At 52.6% G+C, this 25,396-nt stretch overlaps 15 protein-coding genes across 15 annotated transcripts; 6 read left to right on the top strand and 9 right to left on the bottom strand.

Annotated features, from left to right (window-relative positions):
- Positions 1-786: 786 nt before the first annotated feature.
- On the bottom strand, positions 787-1,068 carry SNOG_05727 (hypothetical protein; the record flags this gene model as incomplete). Its single annotated transcript, XM_001796071.1, has 2 exons — positions 787-950; positions 972-1,068. 2 exons carry the CDS (start codon positions 1,066-1,068, stop codon positions 787-789), a joined length of 261 nt encoding a protein of 86 aa, XP_001796123.1.
- Positions 1,069-1,518: 450 nt separating this feature from the next.
- On the bottom strand, positions 1,519-2,022 carry SNOG_05726 (hypothetical protein; the record flags this gene model as incomplete). Its single annotated transcript, XM_001796070.1, has 2 exons — positions 1,519-1,829; positions 1,878-2,022. The coding sequence occupies 2 exons, from the start codon at positions 2,020-2,022 to the stop codon at positions 1,519-1,521; spliced, it is 456 nt and encodes a 151-aa protein (XP_001796122.1).
- A 2,884-nt stretch (positions 2,023-4,906) lies between these two features.
- On the bottom strand, positions 4,907-6,444 carry SNOG_05725 (hypothetical protein; the record flags this gene model as incomplete). Its single annotated transcript, XM_001796069.1, has 3 exons — positions 4,907-6,086; positions 6,118-6,271; positions 6,324-6,444. 3 exons carry the CDS (start codon positions 6,442-6,444, stop codon positions 4,907-4,909), a joined length of 1,455 nt encoding a protein of 484 aa, XP_001796121.1.
- Positions 6,445-7,052: 608 nt separating this feature from the next.
- Positions 7,053-7,853, bottom strand: SNOG_05724 (hypothetical protein; the record flags this gene model as incomplete). The annotated part of the gene is made up of 2 exons (XM_001796068.1): positions 7,053-7,454; positions 7,818-7,853. 2 exons carry the CDS (start codon positions 7,851-7,853, stop codon positions 7,053-7,055), a joined length of 438 nt encoding a protein of 145 aa, XP_001796120.1.
- Positions 7,854-9,302: 1,449 nt separating this feature from the next.
- On the top strand, positions 9,303-9,677 carry SNOG_05723 (hypothetical protein; the record flags this gene model as incomplete). The annotated part of the gene is made up of 3 exons (XM_001796067.1): positions 9,303-9,389; positions 9,455-9,474; positions 9,536-9,677. 3 exons carry the CDS (start codon positions 9,303-9,305, stop codon positions 9,675-9,677), a joined length of 249 nt encoding a protein of 82 aa, XP_001796119.1.
- A 682-nt stretch (positions 9,678-10,359) lies between these two features.
- On the bottom strand, positions 10,360-10,947 carry SNOG_05722 (hypothetical protein; the record flags this gene model as incomplete). Its single annotated transcript, XM_001796066.1, has 1 exon — positions 10,360-10,947. One exon carries the CDS (start codon positions 10,945-10,947, stop codon positions 10,360-10,362), a length of 588 nt encoding a protein of 195 aa, XP_001796118.1.
- Positions 10,948-12,684: 1,737 nt separating this feature from the next.
- SNOG_05721 (hypothetical protein) lies at positions 12,685-13,959 on the top strand (the record flags this gene model as incomplete). The annotated part of the gene is made up of 2 exons (XM_001796065.1): positions 12,685-13,238; positions 13,296-13,959. 2 exons carry the CDS (start codon positions 12,685-12,687, stop codon positions 13,957-13,959), a joined length of 1,218 nt encoding a protein of 405 aa, XP_001796117.1.
- A 904-nt stretch (positions 13,960-14,863) lies between these two features.
- Positions 14,864-16,293, top strand: SNOG_05720 (hypothetical protein; the record flags this gene model as incomplete). Its single annotated transcript, XM_001796064.1, has 3 exons — positions 14,864-14,993; positions 15,047-15,373; positions 15,440-16,293. 3 exons carry the CDS (start codon positions 14,864-14,866, stop codon positions 16,291-16,293), a joined length of 1,311 nt encoding a protein of 436 aa, XP_001796116.1.
- Positions 16,294-16,759: 466 nt separating this feature from the next.
- SNOG_05719 (hypothetical protein) lies at positions 16,760-18,145 on the bottom strand. The gene is made up of 3 exons (XM_001796063.1): positions 17,882-18,145; positions 17,571-17,785; positions 16,760-17,517 (listed from the first exon to the last, which is right to left on the bottom strand). The coding sequence occupies exons 1-3, from the start codon at positions 18,105-18,107 to the stop codon at positions 17,053-17,055; spliced, it is 906 nt and encodes a 301-aa protein (XP_001796115.1). The 5' UTR covers positions 18,108-18,145; the 3' UTR covers positions 16,760-17,052.
- Positions 18,146-18,309: 164 nt separating this feature from the next.
- On the top strand, positions 18,310-19,516 carry SNOG_05718 (hypothetical protein; the record flags this gene model as incomplete). The annotated part of the gene is made up of 2 exons (XM_001796062.1): positions 18,310-18,352; positions 18,400-19,516. 2 exons carry the CDS (start codon positions 18,310-18,312, stop codon positions 19,353-19,355), a joined length of 999 nt encoding a protein of 332 aa, XP_001796114.1. The 3' UTR covers positions 19,356-19,516.
- A 113-nt stretch (positions 19,517-19,629) lies between these two features.
- On the bottom strand, positions 19,630-20,444 carry SNOG_05717 (hypothetical protein). The gene is made up of 2 exons (XM_001796061.1): positions 20,198-20,444; positions 19,630-20,148 (listed from the first exon to the last, which is right to left on the bottom strand). The coding sequence occupies exons 1-2, from the start codon at positions 20,262-20,264 to the stop codon at positions 19,769-19,771; spliced, it is 447 nt and encodes a 148-aa protein (XP_001796113.1). The 5' UTR covers positions 20,265-20,444; the 3' UTR covers positions 19,630-19,768.
- Positions 20,445-21,166: 722 nt separating this feature from the next.
- Positions 21,167-22,201, top strand: SNOG_05716 (hypothetical protein; the record flags this gene model as incomplete). The annotated part of the gene is made up of 2 exons (XM_001796060.1): positions 21,167-21,397; positions 21,446-22,201. The coding sequence occupies 2 exons, from the start codon at positions 21,167-21,169 to the stop codon at positions 22,199-22,201; spliced, it is 987 nt and encodes a 328-aa protein (XP_001796112.1).
- Positions 22,202-22,489: 288 nt separating this feature from the next.
- Positions 22,490-23,097, top strand: SNOG_05715 (hypothetical protein; the record flags this gene model as incomplete). Its single annotated transcript, XM_001796059.1, has 2 exons — positions 22,490-23,009; positions 23,072-23,097. The coding sequence occupies 2 exons, from the start codon at positions 22,490-22,492 to the stop codon at positions 23,095-23,097; spliced, it is 546 nt and encodes a 181-aa protein (XP_001796111.1).
- A 158-nt stretch (positions 23,098-23,255) lies between these two features.
- Positions 23,256-24,913, bottom strand: SNOG_05714 (hypothetical protein; the record flags this gene model as incomplete). Its single annotated transcript, XM_001796058.1, has 5 exons — positions 23,256-23,721; positions 23,902-24,156; positions 24,208-24,431; positions 24,459-24,575; positions 24,647-24,913. The coding sequence occupies 5 exons, from the start codon at positions 24,911-24,913 to the stop codon at positions 23,256-23,258; spliced, it is 1,329 nt and encodes a 442-aa protein (XP_001796110.1).
- An 81-nt stretch (positions 24,914-24,994) lies between these two features.
- Positions 24,995-25,213, bottom strand: SNOG_05713 (hypothetical protein; the record flags this gene model as incomplete). The annotated part of the gene is made up of 2 exons (XM_001796057.1): positions 24,995-25,056; positions 25,120-25,213. 2 exons carry the CDS (start codon positions 25,211-25,213, stop codon positions 24,995-24,997), a joined length of 156 nt encoding a protein of 51 aa, XP_001796109.1.
- Positions 25,214-25,396: the final 183 nt, after the last annotated feature.

The raw sequence follows: 25,396 nt of genomic DNA, 5'->3' as shown, positions 1-25,396 counted from the left end.
GAGCAAGGGTAGTGCTCGATAAGACAATGCGCGTGTGCGTTGGGGCTCATCAAGCGAATGAGGACTGCAGGGAGACGGATGCCAAAAGCCCTTGCCAATAGCGAGTGCGGAGGACCGTTCCTGGGGCGGGGCAGCGCGTTTAGTGCTGGCCAGCAGCCGGGAATTCTCTCTACATACGCACAAATAGCGGCTAAAGACGTGATGTCAAGTCTGGGTTGCTGCCGGTAAGCGTGTTTGTTGCATGTTGAGCTGGAGAAATATCCTCCAAGTCTTTCCGGCCACTGGGTTTGCCCGCGAGCAACCATACCAGCAAATGTGCTGTTCTGCCTAGCCACAACATCACGCTGACTCGAAATTGATGGAGCTTGCCGACGAACGGGTGGTAGGTATGCATCTCCACAAGGCATCATGCGATCTTACATAGCGCCATCAAACAGCTGCACTCGCTAAGATTGAGGCATACGAGGCGTCGAACATTCGTGACCGGATCCACGCAGCCTCAGATAGGATGTCGCCGGGGCGGTTGACGGATGGCCATAGCCGAGGCCGCACAAAGTACGCCGAACCCAATTCGCAGGCCACCCCTCACGCCAAATGAAGCCAAATTGCGGCATAGCTGCAGCGACATGCATAAAACAATGGAGCCTGATAGCTGAGGCGCAGCTCAGTCTGCGGCACCGTGACTCGACTGGATTTGTTGATGCAGTCTGAGCTGGTAGTCCTGGGCGATTGCGGGACAAAGTCCAGGACGGCATGGCATCGTTCCAATGCTTTGATGCCCAACGATCAGAATGTGCCGCTGAGTCCAGCTCGAGCAATCAGCAAGGATATTGGCGGCGATGTCTCCGCCGACAGAGGTTTCCAGTTGGGAGAAGATGTGCCGTCGGCGCCTGAGGTTGGGGCCACGAGGAGAGTGTCGATCGCGCGCACGGCCCTCTTTCCCGAGAAACCTTTTTTACTCGTCAACTTACGGCTCCATCCCACGTAACCACCAGCTTGGGTCTTCTCGACACCTACTCCAAAAGGCAGGTGTTTACGCTTATCATGTGAATTCGCTATCATACTCATGTCTGGATCTCGCAATGGAGTGAGAGGGACTGGCCACCGAGCCTCAGCCAAACCCTCCTCACGTGAACTGGACCACCGATCACACCTACCATCCCCACAATACCAGAGCTTCGGATCGAGCTATTGTGAACCCTAACAAGCCGGCTCTACCTAGTTTCTCCGATATTTTGACCATGTCAAGATGCGCAAGGGTCTTCGAGGTACGCCTCCAGCCTACAGAGCTCTGACACTACACCGCAACTTGTAACTAGCAGAGAAATTCGTATATTCGGGCCGTACAAAGTGTCACCAATTTCATTTCACGAGTCGGCGACGGCATTGATTCCTTATCAACGGCACTGCTTCTGCGAGAGCGAACAGCTATTTCCCCGAATGCCTGTTCATCCTCCGAAAGTTGGTGCAGTACAATTTTGTCATCTCATTTCCTAACATTTCCGACCTCAGAAGCATCTATCTTGCACCGTACACAGTGAACCAAATGTTCTCGTCGTTCCGAGCACTCTTCACTTGATTTCCTCCAGGATGCGTACCCGCAGGCCATACGATCGGGGCACCAGTAGTACTCGTGACTTCGATGCGGTTCCCAGCGAATGGAGCGCCAAACACCGAGCTCAAATCGTAATAAACTTGAGCGCCATCGATGTTGTATGAGAACACTTGCTGTGGCGCGCCATCGTAGAGACCGTTCGGTCGCTTCGTGATTTTGATAGCGATACCTCCAGATCTCGGGTCCCGGCGAAGTGGCTCCAGGTACAGACCGCCTAGGATTATGAGTCAAGAGCTGGAAGTACGACATGGGGAATACCAACCTGATACAATGGTTTGCCGGTCACCAACGACGTCACCGACGGACCAAGCATATATCGTGCTTGTAGAATTGTTTAAAACAATCGCACTACCATATGCGGAGACCGATGCCGCGAAGGCGATGAGGGATGCGACGAAGATTTTCATGACGCGCTGCTTGTGTAGTGACGAATAGGTGTCGAGCAAAAGTTGAATAAGAATGAATGAGTGGATGCTTGCGGTTCGAAGACTGATCTATAGCACTCAGACCAGACGTCGCACAACCTCTTTTATACCTTTCCTCCACATCCTTCGCCTCATGATACCACGCCACACACCTGTATGCTACCATGAGATCTAAGCCCAAAGGTCGCATCAATCCGGTCACAGCGCATGGTAAAAGAGAGAAACCAGGATGTAGTCCGGCATGTCTTCCTATAGTCAGCTCAGTCACGACATTCACACTGCGAATGTAAGACCAACATTGGCCGGCAGATCGACAACTTGGCACTGCATAGGAAAACTCTCCGTTTCAGGCGATTTTCAATACTCCGATAGATTGCCAGCGGGTCGACGTCAATACATCCAGCATGGAAGGATAGATTGCTCGCTTACCGGTTAGTAACCGACGTTCTGGTAAAGCATCAGCTTGCACAACGACTACCCAAGCGAGACACCATCGAATTCACATCACACGCTGCGAAATTAAAAAAACTTGGTGGCTTCAAAGGCCACAAGGCTGAAGTTTGTGGCGTCCTATCATGCAGAGATCTGACGTCGTTGCAGGACCTTCATGCAAGAACCCTGTGTGGCAGTGTATATTCCAGTCTTCAGTCATGACACCTAAGATAATGCACCCAGCCCGGTCAACACTACAACCTACCACTTGCTCTCTTCTGTTCTCATCTTACAGCCTACCACTTTTTATACATCAACCGACGTCAGCTCCAACATACGCGCTCGATGTCGTCGCGACCCAGCTCTTACCCCACCGCAACCGAAGCGAGTACTTACCCTCTCAGTACTTTTTATAGCAGTTCAAATGCTATCTCAAATACTGGCATATGTACGGGCACAAACAACGGTATAATTGCAATCGCTATATCTGAAATAAGCGGTCCTACAAGCAATCAGGCTGCAGCCTCTGCTAGCCTGTACACAAATGGCAACCCATTTGGAGTTGAGATACCAGATTCCAGACTTCGGAACAGGCGCCGCTCATAACACGATGGAGCTGTGCGAATGTGAGCTTGTTATGGCAAAAGCTCATTCAATATTGTCGGCACGGCTGGCTAATTTTCACATTTGTTAAGAACAATCCGATCGCCATTCTCATCGACATCATTGGGTGGGTGTATTCCAAACTCAAAGTTGTGTTCCGATCGTTCGGGAAAGTCACGATCATTCTGGGTATGATACTTACCACAATCTACAGCATTCCCGCCTGGCAGGGGCTTCAGATACAAACATGGACCAGCCAGAAAGACTTTTTGGAGTACTGTAACGCTGAATTGGTATGTTCTAGTGTACAAGCATTGTAATTGCCCTCCTAACAGCTGTAAAGTCTAGCCTTGTGGGTAGCGCCTGGCAGGACTGCAATGCAGCCATCAAGGCTGGACTTCTCCCGCCACCAGGTCATGTCGCTCGTGTCACCAGGGCGCTGAAGCGCTCTCTTGAAATTGATCATGCGCCGAATTCCGATCATCACTCGACCATACACGCAGTACGAACCCATTAGTGGCCATTACCAGTCCCTAGATGCGTTTTTCGTGTTCTGGTCCCAGCACCTTGTCCTCGTGTGGTTTGTCTGGTGGGCCGTGTTCACATGCGGCATTGCGCTGGCCAGAATATCGTGGAGAAAAGTCTCAAGGCGCCTCAAGTCAGGACATAACAACAAATGTTGGCTTATTCTGATATGTTTCGTGATCGCAGGCTCTCTGGTAGCCTTGATATGCTTCATAGACCTGGAACATGTCCATTGGCTACGGGTCCAAGAGCAAGAGGCTAGATATGCATTTGACAAGTACAGTGAAAGCTTGCCGGTGCGTGCAACGCACACTCTTCCTATGTTTGGACTTTGCTGATCGACCCTGACAGGCTGAAAATTTATCCGTCGAAACCGAGCAGAGGACTTCTCGGTTGGTCACGCAAAGCGATGGGCCACGCTCTGTGAGCTCAGAAGCTAGGTTTAGCTTAATAGGTGTATTGCTGGCTGTGTCAGGCACAATCGCTGCGGCGTGTTGTTCGAGTGCCATGCTAAGAAAGACACTACTCGCACTTCCCATTGTACGTGGGACCGTACGCGATCGGCGAATATAGCTCGATCGAGCCAAGAGTAAGGGTAAACCACAAGTAGTGGTGATGCACAAGGGTTACAGTACGTGATTGTAGGACATTCAAACAAGTAGATCGTAGAGAGCAGCGCTGTACGGTTTTACACCACAAACAGAGCTGCAATTCTGCGCCTGCATAATTACTACGATCACTACGTTATTGCCTTTCTGTTCTCCGCCATATCGTATTGCTACCTGCTATGCTACAGCCTGCGCTACATCCCAGATCACCGTCCTACGACTGTACACAGTATCTCGTGATGCGAGCGTGTGCGGCCACTGGGTTGTCACGAATGCAATCGCACGGGTCTGGTTGGAACATCGCGCAAGGAAACACCTGATACTTTCCGCGATGTAGCCTCGCAATCCTTCTGACAAGACGCTCTGGAAATCCTGTCTTGCCGCAACAGTCTTCCAAACTATTTTTAAGTTGTATGCTCAATCTTCCTACCATGCATTTCCTCTGCCAGTCTTGCCCCGAGGACGCCTAGCTTCTAGCTTCCCAGCACGCATTCCACATAATGCTCGCGCAGCTCCAGCATCAGCTGTGGGGTTTAATTCTCGAGACACTCTCAATCTCACAATTTTTGCAGACATGTTTCACTTAGTCAAGACAGGATTTGCATCATTGCAACAAATGTGAACAAGTCCAGTGTTCAGCAGTACCATATCCATGCTAGAATCGCAGTGGCAACCGCCAACCTGAAATGAAACGATTCCTACTCCTCCTCACTTTCCTCACTACTGTCCCCATCCGCCAACCCCGCCATCATCTCCTGATACAACGGATCCTCCTCGTCCTCGTCCGCCGGCGGCGCCGCCACACTAGCCTTCCTCGCCGGCGGCCCAATATCCATCTCATCCACATCCCCGTCCCCATCCCCATCCTGATCCCCCTCATCAATCTCCAACTCCCCATCCCCATCATCATCCTCCTCCTCGTCGCTCTCCAACTCGCCAAAGTCAATGACAGTATCGTCTTGCGCACGATTATTGTACGCGTTTGGATTCGGCGAGCCCTGCGCACTATTCGTGGCGCTGGCGAGCGATATGGGCCCATTCGAGGGTGATCGAAATCCACCGCCCACGCCGAGGTTCTGCCCGTAGCCGAGAGATTTCAGCGCGCCGCCGCCGTTTCGCGGTCGCGAGGAGCGGGCATCGGGCACTTCGATTTCCAGCACGCCGCCGTCGGAGTCGGAGTCGCCGTCTGCGTCTTCGTCGGATACGGGTTGGTAGCGGGGCGATGGTGAGCGTTGTGCTTGTCTCGGCGGGGAAGAGATTGGCTCGGGTTCGCCCTCCGCGTCGGCGTCGGATTCGTCTGAGGAGTGGACGAGCTCGGCGGATTTGATCTTTGAAGCTGGCGGGCCAGCTGGTTTGGCTCGAGGCTTTGGTGCAGCGTCGGGCACGAGGCGTTCCGAGGCGCGGCGCTCGAGGTTGATGGAGGGTGGTGGTTGGGCTTTCTTCACGCCGGGTTTCTTCTTCATGAACATGCCAGATTCGGCGGTCTTGCGCTTCTTGGGCACGGGCTCTGCGGGTTTGGGCTTCGCGGGGGCGGCTTCTGGGGGTTTGCGGGCGCCGAATTGGGGCGTGTTCATGGCGCTGCCTGTGCCTGCTCGGTTGTCTGGTGATGACGCATTGTAGTACTCGGACTCGTCACCGCGCTTCTCCTTCTCCTTGCTTAGGAAATGGCGGAAGTCGTATGGGTTGCTTGCATCGGGGTCTCCGGACTCGTCGTCTCCGTCTGCTTGGCCAAATAGATCATCATCACCCTCGTCCTGCTGCTGTTCCTCCTTGCTCTTCTTTGGATATATCTTGGCGTATTCTGAAGATACATCCTTTTTTGTTTCTGGTCGCGAGGTTGAACGTATATGCGTCTGATAGCGGCTCGAGGGTGGCTTTCTGCGATGTCGGGTCGAAGAGTAAGACGTACGACTTCTTGGTCGCGGCGCGATTGCCAGTGAAGGTGAATATGTCTTTGTTGCCTGAGCTGCTTTTGTCCTCGACTCGAAGGTTGTATTTGTTGGGAGAGGCAGACGTGAGGGTCGTTGTTCGGGATTCGGAGGTCTGCGCTGGCTTGTGGTTGTCTGGTGGCTATCAGTCGTCTGGAGACAGACGGGATGAAAGGAACATGCATACATTTGACGCTGCTGTAGCCTCCTCGTGGGGCATCGCCGTTCGCTATGCGGTCGCTAATGTGCAGGCTGAAGTGTGCTTTTTTGTGAGGCTCGATACGACTCTCCGTCATGGGGGACGCCATCGCGACTGCCGAGTGCGTTATGTCAAGTAAGGAAAGCGCGATACACTGCGAGTGAAGCAAGGGGGAAGGTGCGAAAGGTCAAGGCAGTAGCGTCATAGGAGAGTGTTTGTCATGAAGTCGTGTTTGAGCGGATGTGAAGCAGCGCGGCGCCCGTGTTGCGGTTGTGACACTCGAGCTGAACCGTTCTGGAACCACCGCCAGTCCGCGGCTCATCCCGCCGTCCTGCCGCCGTCTCCACTCCGCGGCCCACCCCTCCATCTTCCCTCCATCCTCCTCCATCTCAACACAGTCACGTCGCGCTTGCAGATTGCTCCTTGGGCATAATGATAATCAGACAATAAATTCAGTATGTGTAGCTTGATTATGGCAAGAGGTAATGTAATGTGGTACATGAAGGCGCAAAATCGAACGCTTGAACAACGTTGGTAACACTGAAAGCATGATGGACCAAGTCGAGCGCCTCAAGCAGCGGTACTACTGGATGCATGATGGGAAATACTGCCATGTTCCTACAGTACCGCCCTCAGATGAATTAATATGCCCACCGTGCCTTTCCGACCGAATCCCGAGCAACGGTGAAGTTGCGTGTATTTGTGTCTTTGCAAACCTTACTTCTCCAGCTTCGTGGCTGGCGTAACGCCCGGCGAAGGGGAAGAAGACGAGTGGGAGCCGCTCATGTCGCTCATTTCATAGCCGCCGTCACGGCTGGATGGGGGTTGGATATCTCGTGTGCCGCTGCTTTGATGCTTCCCGAGATTGTCGCCCAGTGGTTGGGCTGGTTCGACATCGACACCGGACTGGGTACTGAGGGTGTTGTTTGGATCGATGCTGGCTCCATTGGCGCTCTCAACGGCACTGCCGCCAGTGTTTCCACCGCCATCCGAATCGTCCTGGACTTGGTTCATGCCCTTGACGTTGTTGCTCGTATTGGCCTGTCGAAGGCTGCGAAGCTTCTTGGTAGCGAGCAAGGCGCCAGGGATACCGACGGGAGACGGCGAGAATTGCAAAAACGGCGCCAATGGTTGTGGCGGTGTCCCAAGTTGAGTTCGATCCCGCGTCGACCAAAGGTGGTACGAGAGTAGAAGTGGACAATGCAGTGGACAATGCAGTAGACAATGCAGTAGACAATGCAGTAGACAATGCGACAGAGGAAGTCAGGTCCGTTGACGGAGATAAAAGAGCAATGTGAGGGCTGAAAGCCTTGACGGAGGAGATGAGGGAGGGAAGAGGCATTGCCAATGAACTTGTGATATTGATTGCAGGCATGACGATGGTATGTCGCTTCAGTAAGATATCAAAAGTAAGAGCCAGGTGTGTATGAGTCTGCAGTGTGGTATTTTGGCATTGGTGCCGGGCGGCCACAGAGTTTATACCTCTTCAACTTGCCATGGCGGCCTGTTGCTGCGCATTTCGCTATGTCTATGGCGTTGCTCATCCGAGCCGTTGACTGATCATAGGAAATTGATACAAAACTGATCTTCACACAAAGAGCAGCCAGGCACTAGGATGTGTCAAGGATCATAGGGTCGAGAATGCTTGTCATGAACTCTAGGCGTATGTCGTCCGTCATACGGCTGCGCATCCTCTTTCTGTCATTGGGTAATCGATGAAAATTCTTTGAATGGGCTCTCGGCACCTGGCATCCAGGTCAACCATCTTCCAGAGCTAGTCAGATGGCTGACTGTGGCTTGCGTGAGCTGGGCGCTGAATTGATATAATATTGATGCAGATATCAGGATAGTGGGCGGATTGTCGATCGAACACGAGGCGCCAAGCCGCCGGCCGAGCAGTACCTTGTATCCGTAGACGTTGACGGTAGACTAGTGCTGGGCGTTGGCTGTCGATGCTGTCATTGTTGTCTGGAAGAGTCTTAAACCTCGCCGAGCGTTAGCTTGGTATCGTTTCAGAGAGCTACCCTAGTCAAGCCATATGCTAGCGTACATGTCCGTGTCGGCAGAAGTGTTACACGGAAGAGGACTGGGGGGCCTTTTCCTTCGATAAAAACACGTGAAACTGATTTCACTTGAAATGTGACACTCATCCAATGAGAGTGATACTGCTTTCATCTTTACAGCTACTATGATGGTGAAGTCATCGTGTGTCGAAGTTCAACACTTCCGCTCAACCATTTTCGTTTGACAAAAATAAGACTCCCCTGTCCAGTGGAATTTAAGCTACCCTTCAGTGAGTTTGTACCCCTTGAAACTCCACCTTCACTCTCCGCACTCAACTGATAAACCCTTGACGACAGTCTAAAACTGGGATCTGACCCTATACAATTTATCGCTGCAGCACGCTTAGTTGGGCGCTTTGTGGGGTCTTGGTAGGGGCTGCAACTTCAAAAATCTAAAGATATGATTGAAGAAGTCGGTCTCGCCGCGTAGCGGTCCTGAGAGGCTAGTATTTTCCTCAAAGGAACGGTCTAAATCGCTGCTACGTCCTTGTATGACTCCGGAGCAAAAGTCTCCTCTATAGCCCTCGTCGTCGCTGTGCAAAGATCCCCTGTTTCGTCCGTGCCTGTGTTTTTAGTGTTTCTCGCTATCGATTAAGGTAGTCTGAGCGTATTATGTGAATCCTCGTTCACAGCCCCCCTGTTGAAAAGCCTCTCTCCTCGTTGATCACATATACGTCTGACAGCTAGTTACTTCACCTTAGTGATTCAGCCCAAACAATCAGCTTTTCCCTCATTGGTCAGTCACTACGCACCCGAGTTTCTTCTTTTAGTTCTACGCCATTTCTGGGTAACTTAGGCGCAAGCCACGCGTGACTAGTGCACAACGCACATCGCGTCACCGTCGCTCCGCGTCACCGACATTGACCATAAGTGGAGGTCTGTCTGCGGCCGTTGCCTCATTGCAATGGCTTCTGCACCCTCAAACAAGCCAACACCGACGCAGCATGCCATGCTCAGATTTGACCCACAAGCACTCCTGGCCGACAAGCGGGTCACATACGCTTCGCATTGAATCTTGCGAGACGCGATGCGGGTGGTGCAAAACCACAACCACAGCTGCGAACAACCTGCGTGTCGTAAGACCTTCGAATCTAGCATCATTCTGGGTAGACCTGCAAGTGCTAATTACACGTGCAGCACGCCCGCCGGCACGTTCAAAATCCCAAGAATACTTCTCTCCGCCTCATTACAGTTTCCCCCAGCAAAGCGGGCCGAACCAGAGTTTCTCTGCAGACAGACACCACCTGCATCTCTAGGCTGCAATGTAACCACCAAATAGACTATGAGAAGGAGATCCAAGATCTGAGAGACCAGATTCAATTACTTGAGTCAGACAATGAGCGCCTGAAGGCTGCGCTATGTCACATGACTGAGCTCGGCATAGATATATGTCCGATAGCTCCGGGAGACTAGCTCCTTACACCAATATATGCATGCTTACGATATACCCGTACACTTTCAGTGACACGCTATGGCGTGCAGAAAAGCCCAGAGTAACTTCCGAGGGAACTCAGGACAATACCCGCATAGACTCAGTCATGCAGTTCGGAGAATTCACGCGCAGAGACGGCACCTCGCGTATGAGCCCGGCCCAGAGGCTAGCTGCCCTGGTGAATGTTTAGAAGCGTTGCCCTCAAACAGTGAGTGTCTGAGTCATTCAAAGGGCTGAATAGATGAGTATTCTCTAAAGCACGCTATAGTAATATGACTTATCCCGAGTTCTCATATCTTTCTCCATCCATCATGACGCTTGAGAACACAGAAAAGCCACAATGGGCATCTTCAAAGTCTCCAAAGCCCTCGAGGCAAATGTGTCACGATTTCTTCGCACTTTGTTTCGTCTTCGTATCGAAGAGGCGTTGACTCGTGGTGTACACCCCGTGAGAGCACGTTTACATACTTGGGAACACAATTATCTTCTTTTCTTTGCGGCAAGCGATTGGCACGCAAGTGTATTCACTTTAACAGAACGCTCCCGTGCAGTTGTCTGGAAAGTAATACTCTCCCTCCTCCAACGCCTCCTCGACCTCCTCAACAGGCACAACCCACTCTTCCAACTCCGGCACCGCCTCTCTCAGTAATGACGCAACCATGTTTCCAAACACCACACTTCCCTCGCTATTTAGATGCGTGAAGTCCGTCGGATTCAGATTGAACGTTGCGCTCTTCTCCTCGCCAATCGCATTCAAGTACGCCGTACTCGCCTCATTCAAATCAATAACACTCGCGCCACTCTCCTCCGCCGCCTTCTTTGTCGCAGCAACGACATCCTTCAAATTCTCATTAATCTTGCCGGTCGAATTCGAAAATCGACGGCGGCTGATACTCGTCACTAGAATGGGGATGGCGTTGACGGCGCGCACTTCGTCGACGAAAGTTACCAGGTTGGAGGTGAATTGCGCCATGCTGATGTTCTTCTCGGCTTTTTGGTCGTTGTGGCCGAATTGGATGGTTACGTAGGGCAAAAACTCGCAGCTGGCGTTTTGGGCTGCGGAGAGGACGGTGGCCCCAGTCGCCGCCTTTGCGGAAGGAGACGGTTGTTGCGCCATTGTGGCCGTAGTTTGTGCCGGTTGCGCCATTTTGGAGAGTCGTGTTGAGGAAGCCGTCGCCCCAGCCTGAATGAGATATGAGTAAGACGTCGGGATTGTTCAAAAGTTGATATCGAACGTACCTCCACCACCTGTCGACTGCACCGCGGTTGTCGAATCTCCCGCGAGGAAGAATACCGGTGGCTTTTCTTCTCTGCTCAATGGTGTCGCTGCTGCGAAAGACAGCAATTGCGCAAGCGCCGCCACTTTTCTGTTCAGCTGCATTATGTTTAAGAAATAATGTACATGTAAAATGACTCTAGATGATGGCAGAATGATGACTTAATGATGGCTTGAATTGTTCTTATAAAGGTGCTTACCCCAATCTCACCGACTTGTTGACTATGAAGGCCTTAACAAAGATCCACCAATGGCGGCATTGCACCAATATACGTAGCGCCTTGGGCGCGGAATACTGCCTTTGCGGTGAGCATGGGGCTGTCTTTGGGGAAGTGAATAGCTTGAGTACCAGCTACCTTACATCTTAACAAGACCTGATGCGTAGAAAACTCCAGCAGATAGCTGTGATGTGGTTGGTATTGGGGGAAGACACGCTAGCGTATTTGCGTTTTAGCTTCACCCCCTGGTTCGTTTCCGCCCGGAGATTCTCCTATGGTGAGCAGCAACATCTCACACAACTTACCGCTTCTTCTGGTCAATAATGGAATCCTTATGAGTTGGAAATTCACAGTATCGTCGATCGCGCCCGCTCAGCTATACTGGCTTCCGAAGCCAGCCCTCAGCAAAGTGACTGTGCAACAATGAGCCGCTACTTCACAACCAGCATCTTTCCTTCCACCTGCTCTAGAACGAAAGCATTGGGCGACTACTTCTTTATGTTGGTTTTCATGTATCGAGTCTAGGACACCCTCACCGTCGACATGAACTCAGGCCCAAGGTAATGGCAAGCACTTCGCACTCCTTACAAGGGCATGCACAGTTCTCCGCAAAAGCCTCGTAACACAGAACAATGCTTCTAGAAATTCCAAGCCGCCTTTCTTTAGCTGATGATCCCTTCATCTGGCATACCGCCGCTAGTATAGTTCTCCCGCAATCGTCGAGCGCCACGAAATAGCTGTTCAGCCTTGAAACATGTCAGATGTTTCGATGCTCCGTTCCCACAACGGCTAGGCACATGCACTTGGACCAGGCACCGCCATTTCCACCACGTCCCAAGACCTCTATCCGCTGGAGATCATGACACCGAAAAAGATTAAGTTTCGCTTCCTGTCAAGCATCTAATCTCCGATTCGGCACTGCCGTACATGATGAATACTACGAATGTGTAGGCACCAATAAAACGCTCTCACCAACATCGGAGAACGACACCGTGATGAAGCCGGATGCCCCACGTGTTTCGACAAACGCCATCGTCTTGGACGGCGATCAGCCTGGGGGTTGACAAGCGGAACTAGGGAGGTACTTGTAGACTTGAGCATCAGGTTAATATTTCCAGCATTCTTTCAAAGATTTTCAATTCGCTCGCTTCTTGATTTCTTGCTTGCCTCGTCACTCCTTATAGCCTTGAAGGCGTCCTTTCATTCCTATACACAACACGCAGTATTGATCTGCACTTCCAATATTAACTTCAGTGAGCGTGCAAAATTCTACAACCCAGGTAAAATGCTTCGCTCAACGCTCCTCGCCTTGAGCCTAGCAGCCTTTTCCACGGCACATACGGCAGCATGGGCACCAGGCATGTATTGCAAAGGTGGTGCAGATCCCACAAAGGATGACCCAAACACGAATCTTGCCGTGAACCCTCTTTATAACCTCGCGAAAGCGGACTGGTGGTTTCAGCATCATCGAGGTTGTGACAGGGCTCCTCCCATGGCCGGAGAATTCCTCGAACTACCTGCGAATGGCAAGGTCACTGTCGAGCTGGCACACAACCGCGCGCATACCACGCTCTCTTACAATGGCCAGAAAGCAACGGACTGGCCCGATGGCAAACACCACCCTGAGGACTGGAACGGCTGGGGCACTGACGGCACCCCATCTATGTGCCTGAAAGAGGACGGTGCTATGCATACATGGAACCACAGTTCCGCAGGTGGAACTGCCTTCGCCATCAGCTACCAATCCAACCTCCAAGACGTCACCATGGAGAACCTGGTGGTGTTCACTACGCGCTACCACACCCCATGGAAGAGAATCGCAACCTACGATGTCCCAGATCTACCTGCGTGTCCTGAAGGTGGCTGCACTTGCGCATGGCTATGGGTCCCCAATGACTGCGGTCAGCCCAACATGTACGTTCTCACCATACATATATACTTGCTAGAATGCAACACTAACACACCACTCAGGTACATGCAAGGCTTCAAGTGCAATGTGACGGGCGCTTCCCCTACAGCCAAGCCCCTCGCCAAAGCTCAGGCCCCTGTCTACTGCGAAAATGAGCCTGCGAAGTGCGTCAAGGGCGCAAAGCAGATGCTAGCATGGCATCAAGCAACTGGCAACAACATCGAGACTGCTCAGGGTGTTACGCCGAACTATAACCAAAAGTGCGGCTGGGCGGAGGGTGCTCAGAAGGACATCTTCGATGTAGGAGCGGTGCAGGAAGCTGTGGCTCGACCTCAACCGTGGAGCGTGGACCCTTCTTCGGATGCTATCACACCGGCTGTAGCTCGCCCTCATCCGTGGAGCGTAAACTCGTCCCCAGATGCGATCGAACCAGCTGTTGCACGGCCACATCCATGGAGTAAAGAAAACAATGCAGTTGAGCCCGCCGTGGCTCGCCCCCATCCATGGAGTGCCGAGAACAACAAATTCGAAGCAGCTGCGGCTAGACCGCATCCATGGCGTGCAATCGCGTCTTCGGCCGTGGTTCCGTCTGGAGTTGCGGCTTCTTCGACCTTCGTTACCGGCACACCAGCTACACCGACTTCGGCTACGGAGGCCGTGTCCACGGAATCGTGCTCTGTGAGACGGCCTCGTTACACGCCTGGTGTCGTGCACCGCTGGGTGTGACGGGACTAAGACGGAGCCGCATGGTATTGCAGCTGAGATGTGGAGCCTCTTTCCTGCCTATGATGGCTGGATTTTCTCTTCGACTTTGAGGCCACTACTTTTAGTAGTGGCGCCAATTGACTTGATCTGATTCTTTTCTACGTATTTCAATTATACAATTCTGCTCTTGGAGCACCTTTCCAACATCAAGAGAGCTTTCATATCGCCTTGCACTTTCCGCGCTGTTGATAATCAGTGATCATACCCCGAACCCGTGACTCGTGAAATATCGAAACCAACTTTGAATCATCCAAATCCCACCATAAATCTCAACACCAACGCGGAAATAAAATTAGCCTAACCTAATCGCACCACCAATACGCTGAATATCTCCCGGCGCGCATTATCCCTGTCCAGAGAACATGTTTCAAGCAAACAAGTGCCTTGCTTGCGCACGCTTAATCTGCACGCGAAACGAGGCTTGGCCAATAACAAGCCCAGGGGATCTGCGGGCCCAGACGCGCACAGCACGCATAGCGGCGCCGCGCTTGGGGGAAATCTTGATAAGTGGGAAAGAAGGACTGCATGCTGATGATGCCCTTGACTGCAGTTGCCGTGTTTGCCAGAAGGGCGTCTACATGCGGGTATGGAGCTTGCCCATTGGGAACGGGGGACTTGTCTCGCCCTTGTCGCGTTAGGATTTTCTCTGTCCCTTTCCCTTTCGCTTTTCTTCATTTGAGTGATTGTTCCCATCTTCCTGCTCTGTTCTGCCTGATCCACTGCGGGTAGAGTGGATTTTCCTGTCGTTTGCTTGCGCTGGGTTTTTTGAGCTTGTTGCCTTGCTCTCTGTTGTTTTCTCGATTGGAAAGATTTGTGCGTTGAGTATTGCCCAAGTTCAACTTTTGGAGACACGACAAACGCCACAATGGTACACTTCCTTGCGACTCTGGCTCTTGCGGTGACCGCGGGCTTGAGCTGTGTTAGTGCTATTCCTACGATTTCGGCAAAAGGCTCCAAATTCTTTACCAGTGATGGAAACCAGTTCTACGTCAAGGGTAAGCACTGATTTCTGGAGAGAGGCGTGCAATTGATGTTGACGATTTCATAGGCGTCGCGTACCAACTCGTCCCCGAGGACCCGCTCATCACCTCGTCGCAATGCTCCCTGGATGCCAACCTCATGAAGACGATTGGAGCAAACTCGATCCGCGTATACCACGTCGATCCCAAGGGCAACCACGATGCGTGTATGAAGGCATTTGCCGATGCGGGCATCTATGTCTGGCTGGATCTCGACACGTTCAACACGCAAATCTACGAGGCTGCGCCGCAATGGAATAGTAGCCAGCGCGATGCTTTTGCCCTCGTCATGGATGCGTTCCACTCGTACGACAACTTGGGTGGCTTCTTCGTTGGAAATGAGGCTATCACTACTGGTAAGTCGAACAAACCCAGTCCTTCGGTGTGACATGTACAACTACAGAAAACTAACCTTTCAACAGCCAACGGTTCTGTAACCGCCCCTTACGTCAAGGCCGCAGCCCGCGACCTCAAGGCCTACCGCGACTCCAAGTCTTACCGCAAGATCCCCGTCGGCTACTCCGCAGCCGACATCGCGAGCCTACGCCCCATGCTCCAAAATTACCTCGCCTGTGGCACCAATTCGTCCGAGACACTCGACTTCTTCAGCCTGAACTCATACTCCTGGTGCGGCGGCTCTTCCTACATGCAATCCGGCTACGACCAGCTCGAGAAGATGAGCGAGTCCCTACACATTCCCATCTTCATGTCGGAAACCGGCTGCAACACGGTGCGCCCGCGCGACTTCAAGGACCAAGAAGCCATCTTCGGCGACATGGCCGACACGTGGTCCGGCAGCATCATCTACGAGTGGATTGAGGAGGCGAACAACTACGGTATCGTCAAGTACGGCGACAAAGTCGACCCCGCGAGTCCCCGCGCGCCGCCTGATGGCTTCCCGCGCAGCGGAACCCCGATCCCCGTGCAGCCCGACTTCTCGAACCTCGCGAATGTGTGGAAGACGCTGAGCCCGAGCGGCGTTAAGGAGAGCGCGTACAACCCCAGCCAGGCGCCCGTGTCGTGCCCTGCTTTCACGGCGGGTGCGTGGGAAGTTAACCCTACTGCTGCGCTGCCGACTATGGGTCAGGTTCACAACTTTGCATCTGGTGCGGCTTCGTCTACCGAGCGCGCTGCTGGTGCCACTGGCGGTCCAACTGGAACCTCGACTCCGGCTCCTGCTGGCTCGCAGGGCGCGGCGGCTGATAACCTTGGTCGCGACCTCAAGCGCTCGGCTACTGCGGCTGCTGGCGTGTTGGCGCTTCTTGCGTGGTTGTAGAGTGTACATGCACGGATTCAGAGGGAGAAGGAGGTAGCTCGGATTCAAAGGGAGAACGAGCAAAGGTGTAATGAGGAAACACGAAGCATTGGCGTTCATGTGGATAGCGTTACAGGTGTTTGAAAAGGAGGAGATGGATGGGTAGGGCGATTGGTACATATACCCCATTTTGCATTCTTCAGCGATAGAGAATAGATCTGGTCATCTCTTCTTCAACCTGCTCTTCGAGTTTGCTACTACATGCTCTTACCTAGGAGGGAGAGCGAATGGAAGCATCATGTAGCTTGAAGTTATACACCGGCTGGATAGGCTTCCTTTACAACGGCACCACGCTGTGTATGTATAACTCCAGGCACCCTGGTGGCTCTACACGGTAAATGATAACACGAAGTACGAGATGCAGTGGAGTACATGAGGGAATGGTGAGGCATTGTCACAGCGGGTCAGGCAAGGCAAGGGTAAAGTGGTCATGATGAAGACTGCATTAAAGGACTGGGTGCCAATTAAGAACACCCGATCGCCGACACAGGGCTTTCCCCCACGTCTCGCAACGAGACGTGGATATCTTTCCCTCATAAGCGCCAGCATTGATCATGTTCCCTCAACCGTCTCCCCATGCACAAATGAAGTTTCATTTTTTGAACTTGGTTGGTATTTTCCTTTTCCGATCCTTGCTCCTACTCCGACATGCCGATGTAAATGGTAGTCAATGACAGGGGTATGGAAGAAAGATTACAGCGCAGATACTCAGGGCAGCATCTACCACTGGGTAGCGGGCTGCGCACCAGTGGTCTCAGCACCCCAGCCCTCACCGGTAGCAGCCTCACCACCGGTGGTCGCGGCCCAGTCGGTGGAGGGCTCAGCGTCCCAGGAGGTGGTAGCGGCAGCAGCCTGGGAGGTGAAAGCACCGGCAGATGCGCCAGAGACTTCCCACTCGCTGGTGAAGCCATCGGCAACGGCAGCGGGACCGACCTCGTCGGCACCGGGGACCTTGGCCTCCTCGACGCCAGCGCTGTCCTTGTTCTCCTCGGCTTCGGGGTCGCGGTAGAAGTACAAATCGGTCATGACGTCCCACTCGGCCTCGCGGGAAGCGAGGGTGCCACGGAGGCGGAGGACCTCACGGGCAAGCATCCACCAGACGAGACCGATGGCGTGACGTCCCTTGTTGTTGGTGGGGATGGCAACATCGACGTACTCGGTGGGAGAGTCACCGTCGCAAAGAGCCTGGTCACTGTTAGTTTGGCATTCGAGGTCGCATTCGAGGCGCTTCAACGTACGATGACGGGGATGTTGACGTAGGAGGCCTCCTTGATGGCCTGGGCGTCGGTGCGAGGGTCGGTGACGATGATCAAGCGGGGCTCCTTGAACGAACGGGTGATGTAGTTGGTGAAGTTACCGGGGGTGAAGCGACCAGCAATGGCGACGGCACCGGTGTGGGCGGCGAACTTCAGGACGGCACGCTGACCGTAGGGACGGGCAGAAATGACGCAAACTGTTCACCGTGTAAGCCAAAAAAATTGTTGTCGCATACATTTTCGCAACTCCGAATATCGAACTCTCGAATTGCGGGCTAAGGGCTAAAACATACTGTCGGCCGGGTTGTCAATGGCAACAATGATGCGGGCAGCGAGGACAATCTTCTCCCAGGTCTTGCCAACGTTGATGACATTGACACCGTCGGGCCTGGTCTTCCACAGGTACGGCTCCATGTGCACCTGGAGGTTCTTTGCGCCGAGATGGCACTGGGCAGCGAGGAGCATCTCAATGTCCTGCTGGGAGGGGTTGAAGATCGCGGGGAGGTTGGAAGGAGCCATCTTGTCGGTTTGGCGCTGCAGAAACTGGTGCGTGTTCTGAGGTTGTCGTGATAACTGCAGTCGAATTTCTGGTGGAGGGGAATTCGAGCTGTGTGGGAACACTAGCGCGGCAGGGGCGGCCTGACGTTTAGCCGAGGGCATGGCTTGGCATCCAGTGCGGAAAGTTCTTGAGTACGGCGGACATGACTGCAGCATTGCCATCATGCCGCCCCGAATACCAATCCCCACCTGCCTGCGGGCTGCGCGTATGTCGGATAAGGAATTGTGTCGTACTTCGGCTAATTGTTGTCAGCCTCCGCCACTCCAGCACAATTCACTCTTCCCTTCCGCTCCTTCTCGTCGAGCTCGATACTCCAGGCCAAGGCCAAGAGGGATGAAGAAAGGGCACGGCAGCGAGCCAATCGCGATCCCTACATCATAGCACAGCGCAACCGGAAGAAGGCCGCCAACCTCACCAGGCGGGCAGAGCTGGAGCAGGCCAGAGTGGCCAGTCTTGGAAACCCTGTTCGCGGTGTATCAACACCATTCGTCGAGTCGTTTGACACCGGCAAACCCGTGACGTCCGAACCGGGCAAGAAGACACCCAAGGACAAGGCGCATCTCAATTATGCTTTCGAGCCGGAAGACGTCGAACGACAATTGGCGCGGAGTGTAAAACTGGCTATCCCACTAAGTGAAATCGCCAAGCAGGCCGCGGTTGGTCCTCTGGGCATGAGAACCAAGACGACTGCCATTGAGAAGACGGCCGAGGAAATTGAAGCACAGAACAAGAAGGACCACGAACGTGCGGTCGAGGCCATTGCGCGTATCACGGCACTGGCGAACGGATCCAGCAAGGACCGGATGCGCGTCAACATCACAAGATGTGTCCAGACATTTGGTCGACACAACACAGACAGGATCTTCCCACCTCGCGCGCCGCCACTCAAGAACATGAGCGAGACTGTGCACCCGATCCGGCCCGAGACAAACATTGCCGCGACGGAGAAGCGCATTGGACCAGATACTGGATCTTCAGAGGTGCAGATTGCAATTCTGACCGCGAAGATCAAGACCATGGCCGACTTCCTGGCCACGCGAGGCAAGAACGACAAGCACAACAAGAGGAACTTGAGGGTGCTTGTGCACAGAAGGCAGAAGCTGTTGCAGTACCTCAGGAGGAAGGAACGGGGCGGACCGAGGTGGCAACATTGCATCGAGACATTGGGCCTGACTGAGGGTACCTGGAAGGGTGAGATCTCATTGTAGGATCTCAACCGCGATGTGCAGACTCCATGTGCATTTCAGCGGAATCATTGTACAGTCGATTTGTGTATATTGCATCTGTACAACACGCTCAACCAGAGACTTCTAACGTCCTTACCGTTTACCTTGCAAGATCATTGAAAGGAGAACATTCGAGACTGGAATTTCGAACTTGGTATCTCTAACTTGAAGTAACTGAGGATCAGGCAGCCCCAAAAAGGCCTTGCCCATCCCCTATCCGGAAGACATGCGCGGAGAAAACAAAGGATATCTGTACTTCGATAGTGTGGCGTATGACTTCAGCCTCTAACATTAGAGCTGGCGATTGAGATTTATGATCCAGCAACAACTCGCAAAACCGGACCGTGTCTGTATGAGTCCTTCACATCAAGAGTCTTACAACCACCTCGCTCTACCTACCCATGATGAAAAGCCGGCTCCGGCACCACCGGCTGCTGCAAATACTCCATGCCCGCCTCCTTCCCCGGCTGCATCACCACCGGCCTATTCTGCCCCTCTCTAAACTCACTCTCCTTATCCTGCTGCGCCACATCACACGGCGTGCAACAACACGCACACGCACAATCCTTGCACCCGTTTCCACTTAAATGGTACTTTGCCCGTATGTCGCCGCGGTTCAGCATCGGCATGATGAAGCTGATGCCGATGCACGCGAGCCCGCAGAAACCCATGCAGCTGAGGTTGCAGCATGTGTAGCCGTCCATGTTGCCGTTGTATTTGATTCGGTGGTGTGTGCGGCCGACTACGATGCAGGGACACCACCATGAGAGACAGCCTGGTGGGGGTTAGGATGCGTGGGGAGAGGGAAGGTGGAGGGAAGTTACAGGTGCCGATTGGCGAGCAGCATGAGGTGCCGCTGTGGTGCCATTCTTGGTTTTGTATTGTCGTCATGTTGGCGGATGTGTGCGGAAAGAAAGTGAGTGCGAGTGAAGTGTAGATGGGTACACACGGATTACAATCGATATATGAGTTGGTGAAGTGCCAGTATTCAAGCCTCCAATGCTTCCCGAATATAACGTGAATATAAAAGAGACAACATCCAGAACGACAGACCAGAGGTGAGCAAAGAAGTAATAATATCAATCAAAACCCCGAAAACCATTTCCAAACCCGGCCTCCGGGCTTATATGCATCATCTCACCCTCCACACCCAGCAAGCCACAGTCAGAGCAAGGGAACGAACAGTGCGCAAGGCGACCGGCCATCAATGGTGGCTGTGGAACCACCGGTGAAACAGTGATTCGGGAACCAAGTGGGCTGATCGTCAAATTGTGATATGTCGGGTTTGCGTACCTGGTGACGATGCGGATGGACATGGGTTCTTGCTTTCTTACGCAACCACGACTACGAATGCAGCATGAGGTTTCCGTTCTTTCCGGTATGAGAGCTGGGATTGGGGGCCGCTTGCTATGCTAAGACCCCCATTCGGATCGCGGATCTACAAGACGGTGTGGTTGTGTTATTTTAGCTGGTGAGATTTTGGGAGCTTTCAGGGGCTTCTTTGGAATAATTACATCGCGGGATACTAGGCGCGCACAGCTGAATGAATTGTGGAAGACAAAATCCTTCGGCTGCTTGACATCGCAGATGCATTCTTGAAGCTCGCGCAAAAGAAGTCGAACTTGTGGGGTCGATGTCTGTCATCATGTGAGCTCGTGTCATCCCTGCGCTAGCGTGCCCGAACCCCGACGCTTGTCAATCTCTCGCAGATCGTACTCTTGTGCAACCACCAACTCCGACCGTTGCCATTCGCTCGTTTTCTATTCTTTTATTGATCTAGTTGTGATCTTGACATGCACTTCCTCGCTGCCTTGGCCGCTGTTGCGGTCGCTACTGTTAGAGCTGACATCAGTGATCTTGGAACCCCTGACCACTCTTTGCTCGACTCCGCTGCTCCAGATGTCGAGGTTGTAGATTTCAACAAGGAATATGTCGTGAAGCTGGACTGTATCGGCTGTCCATATGCAAGGCAAGTAGCGGACAATAAGGCTGTATGGGAACAGCCGCCTCGAAAGAATGCCTTGGTATGTCATCCACAGGAGCCTGTTGCATAGATGTACTGATTTTCAAAGGTGCTGTACTTCAAAGTCGACAATGAGCACCACGATGAACCCACCCTTGTTCTCAACGGCCGCGCCATCCAGCCTCTCGAACAAATGCCTCCCAACATCCAAGCATTCCAAGTGCCTGCCGACATCACACAAGACAACATGGACAAGCTCTGGCGGGAGGATAGCGAATATGGTGTACAGATGCCCCTGCAGTATGAACATACTGTACTCCGTACCCAGGAGAATGGCGAGCTCACGGTCCAGTTCGACGTGACCGGTCTACCGTTGGATGCTATGAGCGATCCCCGGTTCTACCCCTCCTTCGTCGGCGAGCCATACAAGATGGACGGCGAACAGCAAAAGCTCGTCCAACTGCGACTGCACCGTAGCCAGGACACAGGCGAGCTTCTCATCGAAGACGTATCAATCGTTGCCAGAGAAAATCGTACCCAGCCGTATCGAATGAAGTGCGGTCGCCTCGCCATGACCCAAACAACTTACGATCCGCGCGAGTGGGACGCATACGGCAAATTCGGAACATTCGAGAGGACATGGAACGTGTTCGTGAGCCAGTTTGTGATGAACTTTGCCGGGCTGCCTGCTATCATTCTGGGCACGTTTTGTATATTCATTGCTCGATTCTGTTACCAGCGCAGAAACCAGGAGGTCGAGCCCAAGGAGGAGGATGCTGAAATCGCTTTGTTGGGCGCTGAGTCCGGGGATGCGCCACCGGCATATGCGGATATTCCTGTCATTAAGATTGAGGAGTATGATTAGACTCAAGGGAGCAGCATGCTTGGTGAATGTTCACTTCGTAGTTATAGTTGCTGGACAAATTTGTTAATTTCTAGATCATATTGTGGGTTTTCAAGCCACCGCCGCCCTTTTTAATGATTAGCTCGTGCAAGGGCGACAAAGCCTAAAGCAGAATGCGCACCCGAACACCTCTACATTAACGACTGTCAGGTCACCTTGCTCATGAGACGTTATCTACAACCTAATTCTTGTACATGTGCGATTGAGAAGCCATCCTGAGCCACAAGAAATAGGAAAACTCCACCAAGCATGTCTGTTGCACACAAGGCAAACGTACAGAGGGAACGCTGGCTCCCAATAACGACCCATCGACTTGTCATTCGAGAATTCGATATCGACGATACACAAGGCTACTACACCCTCGAAAGCAACGACGACAACGCTCGATACCAAGACTGGCCGCCTCGCACCATGGACCAATCTCGCGAACTAGTCCTGGCGAACATCGAAAGCTCTACCGCAAATCCGAGAACAATCTGGGAACTTGTCGTAGAGAAAGATGGAAGCATGATAGGGCGCGTGGGAGCAGCGCAGTCGCAACCCGAACGTGGTGTACATTTTAATCTCTGGTTCTCCTTTCTGCCGTCTGTTCAAGGCAAGGGGTACGCAACGGAAGCTATGAAGGTTTTCATTGAGGAGTTGGTGAGACAGAAGGGTGGCGAGGTTGTGGTTTTGGAGATTGAGTGCGATCCGAGGAATGTTGGGAGTTGGAAGCTGGCGGAAAGACTTGGGTTTGAGAAGCATAGTTTGACGGAGAAGGCATATGAGAGTAAGGGGGGGTGGGTGGATTCATTGGTGTATCGGAAGAATGCAGTATAGATATTGTACAAGGCTTTACTGTCGGAAATTCGACATGATTTGTATGAAGCAGGCTCCTTGGGGTTACAATAGTCGGCACACATCCACATAGGCGATGCTGTATGGTCGAGAGATCAATCTGTCCAGGCGGATGTAATGCAAGAGCCATTGATAGATTTTGCGTCTGGGAAACTCATGGAGGTGCAGTGGCTTGCGACTATATCTGGTATTGGAAGTCGGGCTCTCGATCTGTGTACATCGTTCCTTCTGGCCGCACGTATCCAGCCGCGATTTTAAGGTCCTTCCTCACTTCTCTTCTCCTGTACATCGCTCGTACAATCCACCAGCCACACCATGCAAACCCCAAACACCCGAGACTCCACGCATGTCCCAAGGTGTACTTCGGCGCCGCATTGCTTTGGTAGATCTGTCCCGACACAACGCCGCCGATGTTCGTTAGTGTGAGTAGTATACCAAGCGAGGCAGCACGCTTTCCATCGGGAGCACAGTTGGCAGAAAGCCAGGTTATGTTTCCGCCGGTGCAGAGGAAACATGCGGTCGAGATCAGGTAGGTGGCGAAGTACTGGACTCCTGGACTGACAGGCGAAAGTAGGATGGCATATCCCGCTACACCGATTGGCGCCATGAGAATGAGTGGAATGAAGCGAGTTTGGTAGCGGTCACTGAGATATGCGCTGATTGCGTAGACGATGGCGCCCCAGATGTTGACGGGAATGACGAGATATTGCGCCTATGCTGAGTCAGTATGTTGTAGTCGAGAGGAAAGGACCAGTCTCACTTCTTTGACCGAATAATGAAAGCCGTTTCTGATGATGATAGGTAGAAACGTTCCAAAACCGTACAAAATAGTTACAACAGCAATCTGAATGCAGCCATGGATCCAGCTCTTGATGTCCTTTGCTGCTTCCTTGATGTCGGACTTTCCATAATGCCCCGAACCTTCCGAGTCAGAATAAGCCTGTGTTCGAGCAGCGCGCTGACGCATGATTTGCTTCTCCTCTTCGTTGAGGAAGTACGCTGTCTCGAAGTTCTTGGGCACAAGCCATACGCAGCAAAGTGCCCATACGATGGTGATGATACCTTCGAGAACGTACAACCTAGTTGTTCAGTCAGTTTTCGACCATCACAACTCGATGTTTCGAACTCACCACCTCCAACCTGCCCACCCAGCCACTCCATCCATGTACAGAATGCCAAAAGCAATCAACCCACCAAATGCGCCGCTTAGCGCACTCGCAATGAACAGATACGCAACTCTGATCCCGAGTTCCTCTCTCGTGTACCAATTACACAGGAACAGCGTCATGGACGGAAACAAGCAACCCTCGAAGAAGCCCAGAAAGATCCTCGTCGTCACCAGGCCGGCGAAGTTCTGTACAAAGCCAGTACATAAGCATACCAGACCCCAGCAGAATGTAATCATAGGGATTACACGATTGAATTGCAAGCGCTTGACGAGTAGTGAAGTCGGAAATTCTGCGAGGATGTAGAAGATGTAGAACACTGATACTGCAGTCTAGAGTCTATCAGCATGTATGATCCACGACATCTGGCTGATGAGAAGTCTAGTATGTATTTTCTACGTACATTCAATTGACTCCCCTTGAGCTTGATGTCCGTTGTCATACCCTGCGTCGCTGCGAAGCCAATGTTTCCACGATCGAGATAGCTGATGAGCATTAACATCATCATGACAGGCGCGACATAGCGGTCAAGTTTGCGTCGTAATGCATCTTCTTTTTTCTTTGCTCCAATCGTGTTTGGCGATTCATCTTGTGTGAGCACTTCGCGCTGGATATGTTCAGCCTTCTCATCGCTGTCGGAGGGTGTAACTGCAGGTTTGGAGTCTGGCATATTGCCAGGGGGTGTAGGAAGGATGGAAGATTGTTACACAGACGCCAACGGATGTTTTATTGGAAATATGCTATATCGTCTTCAGGTGGTCACATTTCCCAGTGTCGAAGGCCAATACTTCGGCAAGTACACCCGCGATGTGCCTTGGGGAAGTCAGGCTTCCAACATGCTGGTGCCGAGTCTTCCATGCGAGTCGAGCGCCTCACAGCGAACGAACGCATGACTTTCTTGCGCAAGAGCGTCAGTGGCGCTGGGCGTAGGCATGAGTTTATCCGGGGATAAGGGTGGGGATCGACGCATGTTGTGCGGAGGTGGAGAATATGGTACTACTGTACCCCAACGCGGGGCTGGGATGGGGTAAGCATGCGAGTTTAGACCACCATGTTATGTGGAAGCTTGGAACGCGGCATTACAGTAGCGTCATTCAGCGTAGTGAGCGTATGAGAAGTCTGAAAAAGTATTCTGATCTAGAAACGCTATTAC

The sequence above is a fragment of the Parastagonospora nodorum genome (assembly GCF_000146915.1).
Source record: "Parastagonospora nodorum SN15 chromosome Unknown scaffold_8, whole genome shotgun sequence".
Taxonomy (NCBI): Eukaryota; Fungi; Ascomycota; class Dothideomycetes; order Pleosporales; family Phaeosphaeriaceae; genus Parastagonospora; species Parastagonospora nodorum.
This window is presented reverse-complemented; position numbering and strand designations above follow the sequence as displayed.